This window comes from Paramormyrops kingsleyae, chromosome 22 (genome assembly GCF_048594095.1).
Source record: "Paramormyrops kingsleyae isolate MSU_618 chromosome 22, PKINGS_0.4, whole genome shotgun sequence".
NCBI classification, from domain to species: Eukaryota; Metazoa; Chordata; class Actinopteri; order Osteoglossiformes; family Mormyridae; genus Paramormyrops; species Paramormyrops kingsleyae.
In genome coordinates this window covers 14,547,865-14,564,896 of record NC_132818.1, presented here as the reverse complement: position 1 = coordinate 14,564,896, position 17,032 = coordinate 14,547,865, and the positions used below count along the sequence as shown (strand labels likewise).

Sequence of the window (17,032 nt, the reverse complement as noted above, 5' to 3'; positions counted from 1 at the left end):
TCTTATATCCTTAACAAAAAACATTCGTAACAAGACTGGGGGGAAAAAAATAAATCCACAAATTGGAACCTTGACAACCAGACTCATGGGGGAAGTGCTTTCACAGAGACGAGGTAAACGGAGCGGACTCTCGAGACCCTGAAGGTAGACTTGCGCTGCTGAGGACAACGTCGTTTGGTCATGGGAAGATGGTGTTGATAATGCAAACCAATTATCAGGAACCGCATGTAACCCTAATGTGAGTCACAGTGCCAGGAATGCTTTCACCACTGCAATTTCATAACTGGTCTACGTCTACAGTTATTCACGCCGTCATAGCTGTATGCAGTCTGTGTCTCATTAGTCTATTTTAGTTGATTTTTACGAGCAGTCATTGGAAATTATTTGGCACGCAACTCCAGTAATGCATTTTACCATACAAAGGCTTTATGTAACACTTGTGGTAAGACTCCATACATACAGAAGTAAACGCACATGTTAGCTGTGCTTTGGTTAAAGCACGTCTGGAGAACAGCTTCGTGATGTTTGTGGTTTGATGCACTAATTACCATGTTTCTTAAGTGACACCTGCGTTCATCTCGTCCCCGTGTCACTTGTCCCTTGAGGGCTGTTGCCATGGTGCTGTAATTGGGGATCTTTATTGTAAAGTCACTTTGCCTTGAGAAACTTCTAAGGTGGGGAGATATTTGATGGCAGCAGGGTGATAATTAAAAAACAGTCATACTGAATCATCATTAAACCTCCATATTCTCTAACACAATACTCTGCCTGCAGGAGTAACGACACACTAAAGCGTCATCCTGTCATCAGTCAAGGTTGAGCAATCAGCATAACACAACCCCCCCCCCAAACTCAAGTGATACATTTTTAACAGAAAAAAACTTCAGCTGGCTGGGCCACATTCCCATCAAAGGCTAATTTTGCTATTATTTTTCCCACTCAAAACAGAGCTTAAATTAGTCAGCTTCTGAGAACTGTTGCAACTGTGGCTTTAGGGAAAACAACTGTAATTAGATCCAAACATTCGTCGCAAAAAATAAGTTGTTTCTCAAAAACAATGTCTGCATCTGCTTAGACACCGACCTTCAACATGCCCGACTGGTTTCCTGCAATGCAAAAAAAAAAATAGCTCCTCCCATGTACTCAAATGCAAAAAACGCAGTGACTGCAGCTCCCGCTCCTACTGCTGTGTCACCGCTGCTCCAGTTTCACCGTCACCATTTCAAACATGTCCATCCCATAAACACAGACTGTCACCAGGACTGCAATGACGAGTCAGCCAACACAGATAAAGTTCTTCCAATAATATGCTTTTTTAATAGTTCAAGCGAAGACTTTATTAGATAGGAATGCTTTGTAAGACATATTCTTATATTCTTGTCCCTGTTATCAACACCCCCCCCCCCATACAAAAAAAGGCATCTTGAAGATATATTCACCACCTGACCTGACCCTACCAGCCCGGCACCACAAATGACTCAATGCCGGCGTGTGGCTGCCCGTCGACTCCCTTACGAGTTCAGCACCATGCCGGACCACGTCTCATGCTTGGTGCCAGGGGCCAGGTGAGTGATGGTGACCTCCACAGCCTGGACCTTCTGGAGCTTGGGTGGGATGGAGCAGACCTTGTAGCTGACCTCATCACCCTCTACTGGCACATACTCGCCCTCGATGCTGTGGGGGAGACATCGCGGAATTGGTGACGACGGGTCCCACAGACGATCGTGACGGCTAATGCGGTGGACCGCCTCCCTCCCCAGGCTAAACAAAGTGCTTAAGATCTCCCTCTGAGGACACATCTGCTGTCCCGGTCGGTCACCATGGCGATCGAAAGATTATGGAATCAAAGGGTCTCAATACATGCACATCAACTTCAAAGCAATCCTGTACAAATATGACTGGGATTAAAAAGTCCCAAAACAAAAGGCAAACTTCATACTCATGCAATTAATAAAGGTTCCTTTAAGGAAACAAAAGGCAATTTAAAATGCAGTCCATGAATGACACACACTAAATGTGTGTGTGTGGTGAATGAGGCCTGGATGCCCAACATGAGTCACAGTGGCTAACGACGCCTGTAATTAAATCCAGAAAAATGTAACATGGCCGGATCTTTCACCCACATCGCAAGGAAATAGCAGCTGCCCTGGTCTGCGGCAGCAAGCTCAAATTTCCACTGGTTTAGCTCAGGTCAAGACTGGAAATTCAGAGCTAAGATGCAGCGATAATGAATATTGGCATTTCTCACTGTGCTTCACTGTATAGCTGTTATCGCAGCCTCCCCCCATAGTCACAGACAGGGGAGGACGTGTTGTTTTTGGGGCCCAACAACCCTAACCCCCAGATAGTTTCCAAAACTAAACAAACACTGAGTACAGTCAGGGGATTATAGCAGGCTAGATGATTAGCAGGACATGCTTCTACAAAACGTCAGTGATAATTATAAAATGTGTTTTTAAAATATTTAGTGGGGTGACTTTGTTGCCAACAGGGGGCCCCAAACCTCCAGGTCCCACACAAATGCAGTTTGAAAGGTGGTTAACACCACCGCTGCACACACAGCTCGGAAAAACACACTCAGTGAGCCACAGGATTCACACTGGAACCACAAGAACCAGGGCCCTCAGTTAATATTATACGAGGGAAATGAAGGCAGCCCTACCAGCCTAATAGATAAGGTACTGGCCTCCTAAGCCAGGGATTGTCAGTTTGAGTCCTATCTGGGTCGAGACCCCTTTTGGGGACTCTGCCTGCAATTAGGTTGGAGGTTCAAATGCCAGGATTGGCAGGGTGATTTTACGATTGGGCTCTTGAGCAAAGTCCTTAACCCCTAAAGCCCCAGAGACAGTCTAACGCTGCTCACCTAGTTGTATGTTGCTTTGGATAAAAGTGTGTTAATAAATAAAGGAATGTAATTAACGATATATCGACGGTTTTTCCCAGCGGTTTCCTTGTCTCCCTGGATGCGCATGAACCCAGAGGCATTTGGGGGAGAGGGGGACTCACTCTGAGATGTGCACGAAGATGTCCCTGCCACCGTCGGCTGGCGTGATGAAGCCGTGTCCTTTGGAGCGCGAGAAGCACTTGCACACGCCGGTGAACATGGGTCCCGCCGCGGCCCGCGCCGTGCTGCAGGGCGAGGCGGCAACAGCTCACAGATCGGTTGTGTCACAGGGACAGACGGCACCTTGCTGGGGGCTTAGCCCTCGTATCCACAGCTAAAGCTTCTCTTATCTAAATGATATTCATCTGGTTTTGGGGTCTATTCAACTAGAGTTAGGATTTATTCATGCATCTCTCGGTCTTCTGACTGCTTTCCTGATCAGAAGTACAGGGGTTGCTTGGACCCTACCCTGGAAGCACTGCAAAGCCTGGGGGACCCCTTGCTTGGGGCGCTAACTCACTACAGGACATGCACAATCATATGCAAAAGGGCAAGAGTCTACAGGAAGGTCTCACATTAGAGAAAGAGCATGCAAATTCCATACAGACAGCACTTGGGGGATTTGAAACCCTAATACACGACAGTTCCCTTTTTTCAATATTTTTTAATCAGTATTATAGGTATTACGAGTGTTTTACTAGGGAAATGACAGCGGTACATGCTGAGCCTCCTCGCCAGGAGGGACCCCAAACAGACACAAAGGGGAGGCCCTCACGAGGACGGCAGGTGAGATACTCTCTCCCCTAAGGCTTCAAATCCCACAGACACCAGAGACGTGAAAAAAAGTGAAAAAAGTCCAACGTGGAAATATCTGGAGACAAAGAAGCTGGCCATCAGGAACCAGAGGATGAGGATGTCCCAGGTGAAAAAGAGCACATGTTTCATCCATCATTTTAGGGCTGTCAAAGTTAACTCATTAACATATGAGCGTTAATCTCAAAGCTTTGTTATTTGATTGTCTACTAATTTTACTGCCCCAAGGGGAGAATAGTATGAGTAAAGATTTTTTTTTTTTATAGAATTCAATTTCTATACTGAGCATGCAGACTGTAAAATCTTTTTTGATTGTATTGTAACATGATTCTGTATGCCATTAGTCCCCAAGGTAGGCGATTAATTGTATGATTAATCGCAAAGGTGTGCAATTAATTGTGATTAAAAATTAATCGTGTGATGGCCCTATTAAGATTCTTTGCTTATACTAGTCTCCCATTAGGATGTCAAAATTAACGTATTAACAGTTGACATTATGACTTGGATATGCTAATAGACTGATGTGTTAACTTTCACAGCCCTATATCTTTTATAAGCACTTTAGGCCGAGGATGAGAGTTCAACCACATCCAAAGGAGAGGTTTGGGCTATCATGTGCTGTCAATTACCATCTGATTCTGCCCACATCCTCCTGGCTCTTGGCTTCCATTGGCTTAAACCCACTAACAACAGTTATGATTGGTCGGGATAGCGAGGATACTCACGCCGAGCAGGTACGTGTGCGACGTGTGGGGAGCGGGCTGGGGATAAGGTAGTCCCGCATGGGGGAGGGGGAGCGGTCACGCCCCCGTTGCCGGCATGAGGGCAGGTCCAGGGAGCCGGGGGATGTCGGCGAGGCTGGGGAGGTGGGCGATGTGGCGGGGGGGGCCACCGGGGACGATGCCTCTGAGGACATGACTACCGTGGCAGGCCCTAGGGAGGGGAGGGAGGAGGCATGTTCTCCATTAGCATCGGTCAATAAGGAGTCAGGCACAGTACAATATCCCGTACTATGCTGAAAATGTACAAGCAAAGACTGGTTTCTTTAATACCTCAGGGTTGCATAGCTGGTAAATGTTCACAGGTCACCAGTGCTATGCAGTTTTTCCATAGCTTCATACGCTAAACCAGTACAGGTGGAGTCCACTAAATGTAGAGTCTATCCCAAAAGATAACCAATACGGGCCACATTCATAGAGCTGAGAGCAGTAGAGCTGTCAATAAATCATATTCAGCAGAACAGCCCAAACTTATAAAACACAAGGGTTGTTGATTCGAGACCAAGCGGTTGTCTCGGTGTAGTAGCATCAAAGTTCTTTACTGAATCAACGTGATATAAACAAGTAATTGTACAAAGTACTTAGGACTTCTGTGAGCAGCTGATCGGCATTAATGTTAAGGGATAATGAATAAGCCCCATCCCTCCCACCTATGCACCAAGCAGGACTCCTTAATTGAATTTTATGGCTGTTTGCATGAAATGCCAGAGACCCCCCCCCACTGCAGGCAGCCGGAGTTCCTGTCATTAACTTGCGAACCCCTACAGTAGGTCGGCACCAAATCAGCTCTTCCTGATGACACTACTGCCTGCTAGAGTCCTTCTCAGTTACACGTCAAGGAAGGAGATACTTAAAGCACGATCCTGGACATTCATTTGGTCCCGACTCTCAGAGGAATTAGGGAACCTCCCAGCCACTGAGCTCTGAGAGAAATGAGAACCTGTTTACACAAACAGCAGCTGCTCAGTTGACTTCAACCCAACCCAATCAGGACTACTGCTGGACATTCCTGCCCCGAATCAGGTTCCCACTCTTTTATATTTTACATTTCAATTATTTAACAGAAGGTTCTTAGTCAGGGGGCCCAGTTGTAAAATCACTGGGATTTCAACTAGCAACCTTCCGATCACAGGCAGAGTCTTAACCTGCTGAGCCATTTCTTACTATATTGAAAACCATGACAGTAACAAACTCCCTTTCTTAACCCTTATATTGTCTTCCCCAGAGCTGTAAAGTGCCCAAGACTGAAATATGAGTCACAGAAGGAAAAGCAGAGCAGGATCACTGGAGTATTACTGGTTACACTGCTGTTCATTTTTAGCAATTGAGCAGTGATGGAAATGAAAGCCGAAAGGTCAGAGGATGGATCTTATGAATAAAAATTCATGAAACCCAGCTTAAAGTATCACCATTCTCCTGAAAGAATTAGAAGCCTTTTATTGTCATGTACAATGAAAGTACAAAGCAGCTACCCCTTCCGATACAAAGAAAAACGACACGTATACAGTGCATGCAAAAAGTACTACGTACAAAAACTTCTTGAAAGTGTATAGAAAGTAGCAACGTTGAACAAGATAAGGTAATACAGCTAATAAGGTAACAATGAGGTATTGTCAGGACAATGAATTAACAATAATATGAATATTATATTGCACAGAGAATTACTAAATGAAAAATATTGCACAACACAGGATCCAAAAAGGGAACCCAACAGCGGAATTAAACACAGCATGTAATGTTCACTGGGGGGGGGGGCACACAACAAACATGCACTGTTACAGCTCATCTTTTCTTTAGATGTAGACCTAAAATGCTCTTCAGCAAAGACTACTTCATATCGTGATACATATCAATTCGGCAAACGAATATCGATAGAACACTGAATTGGGAGGTCACTGCCAATTCCCCCCCCTAATGTTCACATCCAGGTTAACCAATACTGAAAATAAAAAAGAGCATTGAGTTAATCAAAATTAAAACAATACAAAAAGCATAAGTGAAACAGAGAAACTAAACTGAAACAACCAGTTCAGAACTAGCAGAAATGAAATACAAGTAAAAAATTTTTTAAAAAGTTTTTTTTTTTTTTTTAGTTTAACAGTCTATCAACCTACACTGCCCGGCCAAAATAAAAGGCGCCATTTGAATTTGTCGTTGGACTGCCTTTAGCTTTGATTATGGTGCACATTTGTCATGGCATTGTTTCCACAGGCTTAAGCAACATCTCATCCTTTATTTTAATCCATATTAATTTCTCACCGAGATCCTGTATTGACAAGTGAGTTGAACCACACCGTAAAGCCTCCTTCATCACATCCCAGAGACCTTCAATGAGGTTAAGGTCACAACTCTGTGGTGACCAAGTCACGCGTGAAAATGATTCCTCATGCTCCCTGAACCACTCTTTGACAATTCGAACCCAATGAATCTTGGCATTCTTGTCCTGGAATATGCCCATGCCAACAGGGAAGAAAAAATCCATTGATGATGGATGGAGGTGTAACCTGGCCATTCAGTAGATTTAGGTACTCGGCTGACTTCATTTTATTGCTGCATAACGTAGCTGAGCTGTAATAATGATCCAGTCATTGACTCTTAAGCATTTGCTGATATAAATTCAAATGGCGACGTTTTTTTTTTTGGTCAACAATGTGGCCTAGGATAAGAGTACCAAACTGAGGAAATATATGCTCCCATGAGATTAAACTGTGTTCCAAAGAGATGAGATTAAACATGGACATACAGCAAGCTGGATGCAAACGTGAAATCAGTACAATACCAGCTCTAATAAGGGCAAGTGTGTTGTGGATGCAGGGCCAGTCAATCCGGTCCTCAGAGACCCACAGCCAATTCCTGTTTTCGCTCCCATTGGGCTCCCTGCCAGACGGTCCACATTTTCGCTCCCTGCCAGCTCACACAGCAGCAGCATGGGGTGTCCGTGGGCCCCCGAAGACTGGCAAAATCTGAGGGGGGGGGGGGGGGCGCTAACTTTCAGTTTCACTTTGTTGTGGACAGGGCGCGCTTATGCTGTCATAATGTTGGGGGGGGGGGGGGGGGAATGGTGACAACTTGCTCATATCTCCCATCGGGGGATCAAAATTTACACGGTTAAATGCGATCAAAGAAATAATGTGTTATGCACTTCAAAGCACCACCATTAACCTGAAAAAAGAAAAAAACTGGAAAAAACTATTAAAATGACTAACTACTTTAAAAAAAAACTACTAAAATGATCAAATTCAACAAAACTGATAGACATGACAAAGACAGCCCAGGCGGAGAGGATCAATGGCCATGTGACCCAGCTGATCTTATTCAACATGTTTGTCTCAAACACCTGCAGGATATTCACATTGTGAGGTCTAACCGCTTCTGTGGCCTTTAATCAGAGACCCAGCGTTAGCGGACTGATCTCGCAGCTCTTACCTTCTGTCCACATTCACGACGCTGTGCTTCAGGATACTAATGGCCCGATTACGGCTTAAAAAGCAAACAACTGTGGTCCCAGAGGACAAGCGACGTCTCAGCACGAAATAGCGCGACGTGGCGAAGCCAAACGGCGGGAGCATAGTCGCTCGGAGCCACTTGCCGGCTGTAACGCGATCCCTGCATAAGAGGCCGCCTGCTGTCCGGAGCTCTCGGTTACGTTTGCCAAATGGGTCGCGATTCCCCGAAGAGCGTGAAACCCTTTCGATTTTCACGCCATCTCTTACGACACAGAGTTACAGGCACATTCAGGATTTCCAAACTAGCAGCCCGCAGGCATGTCACCAAGGGCGCAGAAAGATATTGTATTTTTTTTATTATATATTTAAATGCAGCACTGAACAGCAGTACAGTGCATTCAGTTAAAAGCCGCCCTCATTGAAACATTACTGAACATTAACGTTATTTTATACTGGAGGTTTGCAAAATGCAAACACAAGGCTAATCATTGCTCATTTCTGTGTGCTTCTCCTCTAGCGCATTTTCCGCCATTAAATATTGTTTCCTTACACTCAGACAGCGAAGACATTAGGTCTGTGTGTGTGATTATATGGGTAAAGTTGACGTGTAATTTTTGCCCGGTTTGGCTGCATCATCCACAGCGACGGGCCTGTAATCATCAGGCCGGGTTACCAGCCAGGATGGCAAAGTCTCATTACGCAGTTCAAACAGTCCATTCTCAAAAGGCACAATGATGAGTGAACACCCCCCCCCCCCCCTACAATGTCCGCATATGGGCATTAACATCTGGCTGAGATGAATCAGAGTGTTCTAGAAAGGAAGTGGAAGGCAGAAGCTTCTCACCGGTCGACAAAAGATCAAAAGATCTGTGTTCCATTGAAAGGCAGAGGTGGGGGGGCTCGGGGGGGGGTATGGTGTTTAGAGCCACGGCCGCGAGGGCAGAGATGATTCACAGGACGGCCTTTCTGTCGCATTCACAGTACTCCGCGTACTTCCGGACATCAGTCTGGGCTCAGAGTCCATGGTAATCGAATAAAGCCCCTTACAGGGAAACAACAAAGCCTCAAAATGCAATGACAATGCACAAATTCAATCAGATTTTTTTTGCCGTTCACTTTACCCTGTATGTGCAGGCCTGTCCCAGGCACTGGCCGCAAGAGCACGTTCACATTCAGAACTCCTTTACTGCTATATAATGTCACATTAACGCCAAAAGGAATGGATATACAGGATTCAAACTGATTCAAATCTCGAAGTCCATTACAACAGATGAGATATAAATACAGCGACACAGCATGCCGAACAACTAGGCTCCTGTGTTTTTGGACAATTCAGTTATTACATTAAAGTATCATTTTTAACAGTTTCAGAATATAAACCCAGAGGTGCTTTAAGTGTTAAAATTACCTATTTGGATAAAATTATTGGGAGGTAATTTATGATAACCTGAAACGAGGGAGGGAAAATGGGCATGTAAAAAGGACACGAAGATAAAAAAAAAAAAACACAATAGACTAATGAAGAGTTATCTCAGGAGCAGGAATGAGTGTCCGCAACAGGTCACAGAGCGACCGGAACATTCTGCCACGTCGGGCTTTAAAAAGACACAATGGAAGGAAAAGGACATGCTGAGCTTAAGTGAAATTTCCTGTCGAGGTACCAGGCGAGGTGTGACCATGACCAGGAATGAACAGATCATTTCAAAGCAGGCAGAGATAAATACCGTGGCTGAATAAACACGGTGAAAGTCCATCTGCTGAACAGGGCAAGGTCAGAGCATCAGCGCCCCGCACTGCCCAACCTGCAGAGGTGGATAGTTCAGGTCCAGAAAGTAAAAATCCAGACCAAGATTTTGTTTCAACCAACCCGCTGAGTACTCTGTGACTCTTTACGCTCAACTGGTTGGTTGAAACAAAATCTTGGTCTGGATTTTTACTTTCTGGACCTGAACTATCCACCTCTGGCTGCCTGACAGCTGACACACAGGACCTGAAGCTGGCAGGATGGGATTGTCTAAGATTCTGACGCATTACATTCCTGAAATATAAAGTAAAAACATTTAGACAAAACGAATCAGATTAAACAGATTAGACAGATACTATAAATACATAAGATAGAGATACTTTATTAATTACAATGGAAATTGCAGGTTTACAGTACCACAATATACACATTTAGACAGTAATAAACAGGAATCATACATAAGAAACTGCCAGAAACGTATGACTGTGTGAGTTAAGCTGAGTTTGTGCATGTTTCCTGTCATGGACTGGCATCCCATCTATGGTGGTCCCACAACACGTCTCTAGTTGTGATTTATTTTTATTTAACAGATGCTTTTTTCCCCCCAAAGCGCCATACATTTTTTATGCTATTTTGAGTAAGCAAGGACAGACAGTCCCTGGGGCAACTAAAATCAAGGCCGCTGCTCAGGGGCCCAACAGTGAAATCACTGCCATCCCTGGGATTTGAACTGATGACCTTCCGATCACAGACACGGCGTGCCAACCCGTTTTAACAAAGCTTAAAATGTAAAGGCACATTAAGACTCAATAAGGCTGACAGGGACACAGAGAGGCACCGGGCAGGTGTAGGATGCCCCCCTTTGGCATCGGCAGCTCCTGAATGGAGCTAAATAGGCCTGTCACAATTATTACATAATCGCGATTATTTCAGCAGACCACGATTATTTTTTGAATAATCGCTAGAATCGTCTCCATTCATCAGTATAAAAAACTGGCTGGATGATACAGAACTGTCGTATTTCTATCACTATCACTACATAGTTTTCTACCGTGTAAGGTTTGACTAGCGCTCATTTAATGACAGCATCAGCTGCCCTATTTGTACCTAAGCCAGATTTCTTGCTTAGCTGGATAACTTGTAAGATTTAAGATACGCCAGTTTAAATAGATTTTATCTTGGTTCACCTTATATTTGCCCCAGACTACCTTCATTTCAATAAGTTATCCAGCTTAGTTTGCTGTAAATGTAGACGATATGATTTGCAGTAAAATGGCAGGATGAAGGGATCCGCGGGTGCAGACGTGCGAGGTAAAAATCGGGAAGTAACAAGAGTAACTGTTTATCTCGAGGCTTAACGTTTAACTGTCATGTCTGCATGGCCAGTACAAATCTTGTTTACAAAGCTAATTCAGTTTTGTTTTCAATACTCAATTCTTCATAAGGTATACAGTATACATATTATTAAACTATGATTAGGGTAAATCTAGCCTGATAGTGTTATAAAATGAACATAAAAAGACAATCGATAATTGCAATTATTTGTATGACAATTAAATGTGAGCTAAAATTTCATGACTGTGCCAGCGCTAGGCCTACACATTAAAACACGTAAACACACACCAACAGGCTCTGATAAGCTGCAGCCCAAGCAGTCAGCAATGGCCGCAATTGCCATTCCTCTGTGGCATTCTGGGTAGCAAGGTTACCAGGACAAAGGCAGCTTTGTGTATCAGGCACCCGGGGGATTATTACACAAAGCATTATCTATCCATGTGGCGATTTCATCCACTTTCTGTCGCGGGCTAAGATCAGCTGACTTCCAGGAAACAGCCATGAACGCGAAGTGCACGATTTGTTTAGCGTGTTCTGGACCTGAACAGATGAATAAACTGGTAACAGATCGACAGGTAACTGCAAGCTACCTGCTGACTCATGAGTAAAGTTCATTATCCCAAATGGCCCCGGAATTTCACAAACAAACATGGAATATTTTACCCTTTTCCTAAAACAACAGCTTAAAGTGTTCATGCGTATCTGCTTACAAACGTTTCATTTTTTTGCATCCAACACTTAGGAAACAAAACAAATTACCACTTATCAAAACAAATGACAGTTAACACCCCCCCCCCCCCCCCCGCCACACACACACACACACATACACACCAAATGTGGCTGAAAAACATCTTGTTTGCTTGCCGGTCAGGTGGGTTGCTATCATACCATCAAAGAAGGGTCAAAACCACAAAATTGTTTTTTTGTTTTTTTTTTTTTTTACCTGAGCAAATTTCACAAGCACAAGCCTTTAAGAGTACCGTATTCCTGTGTCAGAAGGGACTCTGCTTTGGAATTGCATCCGAAACATGAACCTTCAGATGGTTCTTCCACAAAGAAATGTTGATCTTTTTCCAAAGGAATCAACCTTCAACCTATGTGGGTATTTTCACTAAGAATGACATCAAACCTTTATAAATAAATGCAATGATGGGAAAATTTCTCTTATAGCAACAAAGCCATGATATCTCAACAACCTGATATTACCCGTTACTAACCTTTATCAAGAATGTGTCAACAATTACCAGAGCTAAATGTCAGGATGGTTTAATCTTTTAATCCTCAGGAGCAAGCGATCAGCTGCTGACTCTCGCGACTCGGCACGGGTTCGAGATTAAAGCTTTGCGCACTTCGATTAAAGCATAAAGAAGGTCACGTCATTTTGCTTTCGGTTAAACGTAAAGGCGACTCCTAAAATTAAACTAACACAGAAAGCATTAAAACCCCACACAGATAAAGTGAAATGTTTTAGAAGATCAATGTAAACTTCATAAGTACCAAACTGCACCATAGTTGCCCAGTCTTAATGTTACAAGTGATGTCCTTCCATGTAAACACTGTAAAATATAGTTAGGGGAATTTACGGCAAGTTAGCAAGAAGCAGTGAGGTGACGGATAAGGGTTAACTTGTTGTAGGTAACTATACACAGTATATTACAAATATGGTCAAAGACTTTACAAGCATGTTTTTTGTTACAGTGATCACTTACCCTAGGCGACTTCAGTAAAAGGTTTGAGTTTAAAATTGTGGTAAGCATTTAAAATAAGGCTAAAATATATAAGAATTACCCCACTGGGATTATTATTGTCACAAGTAGTGTTCGTACTCCAGGGTTGTAGGAATGCTGACCTCGGCTCCTCAGTTCCTGTTCTAAAGGAGCAAGGGCAAAAAATTCTTGGGCCATTCTATGGAAAATAGGGACCTTTTAGCTGGATTTCAGGATAACGGTTAGCTCGCCGTGTAGAAGGGAGCTGAATCCGTGCCTATCGGGAAGAACAATCATCACGGCACCACCCAAAGGCCAGAAAAAGATAGTCTTGCTCCTTTGTCTTTGTTTAGGTACAAGGCAAACAAGTTTAATGAGATTTCTGAGAATATTAACTGCTGTTATTTTAGTTTGTTTTCATTTCTTCGGACATGTTTTGAAAGCGGTGGTGTTCCGTCCAAGGTGTAGGCCTCCCCGGGCCTGTACACTACGCAGCCTGGGATAGGTTCCAGGCCCCCACTGACCAAGATAAGAGGTTAGGTGATGGATGGATGGATGGATGTTTGAAATGTTGTGGTCGAATATTTATGAACGGGCAAACCCTATTCAGGGACGTGCATGAAATTCAAGTCGCAATTTAATGCGGTGTCAGTCTCCTCTGAACACCATATACTACATATCAAAATACAAAACAAAACTTTCCAGACGACGATATTTTACATTAACATACCACATGTTAAATGCTTGCTTAGAACATGTCCCATCAGCCGTGGTCACCTCCATCATGCCAAGAAGTAAAACCAAACGATAAGGTGACCTTCGTTCAGATATTTACGATCCCATGTCCACCAAGTACAGGCATTCGAGCAGACGCCACGCTATGTCACTTGACTCTGGTTCTGGGAATCTGTTCATAAACACTGAGCCACTATGAACATGCAATTAACTACAGGTACTACTAAGCCTCAGAGTTAAGCTGAAAAACCCTGTTAATAAAAAGATCTGCTCGATAATAAAACAGCTGCCAGGGTCAGCCTGAAAGATCTCTGGCTGTGCCTATCGATTCTCGGCAGATGAAGGGTCCTCAGCCAAGTTAGCAGGTCTTTGATTTTGCCCGTCCAAATCAGATACACTGTGAAATTGGAATAGTACCAAAAATGAACCTAAAAATGAGGCAAATCTACAGAGACATGTTAGAAACAGAATACAACTCCAAGTAGCATTGTTACAAAAAAAAAAAAAAACCAGGTCAAAACACTTTCAGCTAAAGCCTCTCTCCTGATGAGACGTACTGCAAGGTTCCAGTTTAAGGTGACCTCACAGAGACAAATTAAATGACATGCAGAAACTGAAAAGCGGATTTCTCAGGAGAACCAAAGACTAGCCAGCGAGCAGCGCCCATGACCTCAGGAAGCTCAGCTGAGAAGTCCGCGCCTGATAAAACCCAAATCGCCCCTCAGCATTTTCCTTTCTCTGCGTTACTTAATTAATGACATCACACCTAGATTTTAAGTAGATTAATTAGTTGAAGGTCAGACAAAGATAAAGTCAATTTAAACTGGGGTAACTTAAATCCAACAAGTTTCTAGCTTAACAAGAAATCCTGCCCGTATTCTATATTTTAAATAAGAGCTCTTCCTTGGTTTTGTTTGCCCTGAGACAAGGCAAACGCTTCATTAGACAGGTAAGCGCGGTACATTCAAAGCCCCTTTAAGCGTTACACCTCCAGTAAACGCTTGTTGCTATTCGTTTGAAATTTGCAAGCATTTCAGCCTAATTGCGAGTAGCTCCAATGCTAGAGATGTGCCACACACACACTGACCAGTAGAGAATCCAAAAATCCAGAATGACAGAATGTCAGCCATGGCTTTTTAGGGAACCTTCCAAAATCAAAATGAAAAGGAATTTACCTAGTTGCATGCAAAACAAAATAAAGCCAATTCAAGTCTTTCGAGACACTTCAATACATGGGTTTAATCAGTTACAGAAACTACAAAGGATTTATGAATGCAGGGCACAATCACAAGGCACAGTCGAATGCTGGTACCCCACCCAGCCTGTAGAAACTAATATCTGATTCAGCTGATTCATGATGATTCCACCAGTATGTGAAGAGTCCATTGACTAACCACCATCTTCTGGTGGTTTAAGCATCTCATTTCATCTTTCAAAATCAGAACATAAGTCTTGCACTGCAGCTCAGGATGACAAAAAAAGGAATGATTTCTGGTTCCCTACTGGACTAAGAACTTATGGTCTGGAAAACATCTATGGGTACAAAGGAAGTGTTTTAATGCGCTTTAACACTTACAACCCATTGTGTTAAAGTCCATCTAGATGGAGGATAATGCTGGAAATCAGACACCTTAACTTGGATGACAGAAGTCCGTCTCTCCGGGCCCCTGTCCATAAACACCATTCATCTTTACTAAAGTGGTTTTCTTGGTGCACTTGTTCCTGGAAAAGGAGGACCTGGAGCGGCATATAAATCAACTAAAAGGCCATTCCACTAATCTGGATGAAGAAAGTTAAACAGGCATTAGGGAGAGTACTCTCAGCCACCCAAACAGCCGCCACAAGTACTCTGAAACATCAGTGCATGCACTGGGGAATTTGGATCCATCCATTGTGGCTCTGACGGGCAGCCCGTACTGAGAGAGGATGACATAAAACTAACGGTAAAACATATTACTTTTGTGGATTACTGACAATTGCCCAATTACACATCTTGAATATTTCACCTAGCAATACTGTGATACTACCCTTCTTGGGTCTGGTAACGTGGTACTTCGAACTATGTTAATGTACCATGTTAACAGCTGTCACATTTATTCAGTAAACATGTATCCATCGCTCTTTAACAACCAGAACAGTAGTTCTGCAGGAAACATCCTAGTAGATCTGGGAAACACAGGCTTGAGAAAGTCATAAAAATCGCAAGTTTCCGGCATATCTTTCTGTGGCTCCGGACTCGATCTTATCTACTTGGCTTTCATCCGAACAAATGTGTGAATGACGCTATGAAAACAAAGCAATCTTGGGAGAGCTGCTGCAAAATCAAGACCAAACACACCCACATCCCCAAAGTGAAAGAAAGGGAACCTTTCAAGGAACTGATGTCTAAATGCCAATAAAAAGTCATACATAGAAGTCCGTCTCAATCGAACATCATTATCTTCAAGAGTTACTCATTATTGTGAGTTTCTCTAATAGTTTTAACACATACAATCGTATCAATTTAGTCACATCGGATGAAATACACGACAGTGTAATACTACCGCTTGGTCTGCTTGCTAAACCGATTAACTATGTTAATTGTACTGGGGATTTTCCCTATGAAGCTGCAGATAGCCATCAGTTATTCTTATGCTTGGTACGGTTCCTGGCGCTGGTTTCCCAGGCTGAAAAAGCAACAACGGATTGCGTGTCTTTTTTCCGTCCTGGAAGCCGTCACGATCTGTTGCAGGCAACGACAGAGGTGCACCGTCGTTGTACCGAGATCAGCAGAAAACCCACAATAACAAACACAGCCAATACTGCTTAACAAATATAATAAATATTTTCAAGTTATTCTCACTTTAATAACTCGTGGCGTGCTTTATAAATTGAGTACACGGAGCACATGGGGACATCATTATGCTTTATAGGAAATTGTGTATATAGGCTACATCTGACGAGTAACTAAATAATGTCTTGTGCACTGTTTGGCAACACACCAGAAAGATCACAATATTTCCCGACTTGATCAGACCACTTCCTAACCACTGGCCTGGACGAATAAAAGGGCACCTTGGCATTATTTCAAATCATTTGGCTTATTTTCATTATGCATGTAAAGATATGATTGCGTCGAACAAACATTTTCCTGTTGAAATTTCGAAATCCGCTTCGCTTTCTTTGTAGTCATCCAGTTGTTTTAAAGAACATCGCAAACGAAAGTAGCTTTCCCAAACTTAAGCCAGAAAACACTTACAGATTTATTAAGCATTACTTACATACATTCAAAATTTCTTAGTCACAATTTTATCTTCATGATACGACAATTCCGTGATGAAACATTTGTTATTTACACATGGACAGTTAAGCGTTAAGGTCACCTACCTTATTATAGCGACTCTGTAGTTGTAAGTGATGGAAAATGTTTTTTCCGGTTATAATCTAGGTTATCTAGTAAAAAATAAGTATTTCAAGATTTAGCCTTAGATGGAAACAGTACTTCAAGAGGCCGATGTTTTTCCTCTTCGGAAGCAAGACAAACAACCACACTACTCACAACTACCGATTCTCGAAGCCAGGAGCGCGGGCGTGTTTCAAGGGGCGTCGCG

The 17,032-nt window shown here is 43.1% G+C and overlaps 1 protein-coding gene across 1 annotated transcript; it reads right to left on the bottom strand.

Moving 5' to 3' along the window:
- Window positions 1–1,294: 1,294 nt before the first annotated feature.
- Window positions 1,295–17,031, bottom strand: carhsp1 (calcium regulated heat stable protein 1). The gene is made up of 4 exons (XM_023821704.2): window positions 16,809–17,031; window positions 4,423–4,630; window positions 3,007–3,129; window positions 1,295–1,674 (listed from the first exon to the last, which is right to left on the bottom strand). The coding sequence occupies exons 2-4, from the start codon at window positions 4,611–4,613 to the stop codon at window positions 1,512–1,514; spliced, it is 477 nt and encodes a 158-aa protein (XP_023677472.2). The 5' UTR covers window positions 4,614–4,630; window positions 16,809–17,031; the 3' UTR covers window positions 1,295–1,511.
- Window position 17,032: the final 1 nt, after the last annotated feature.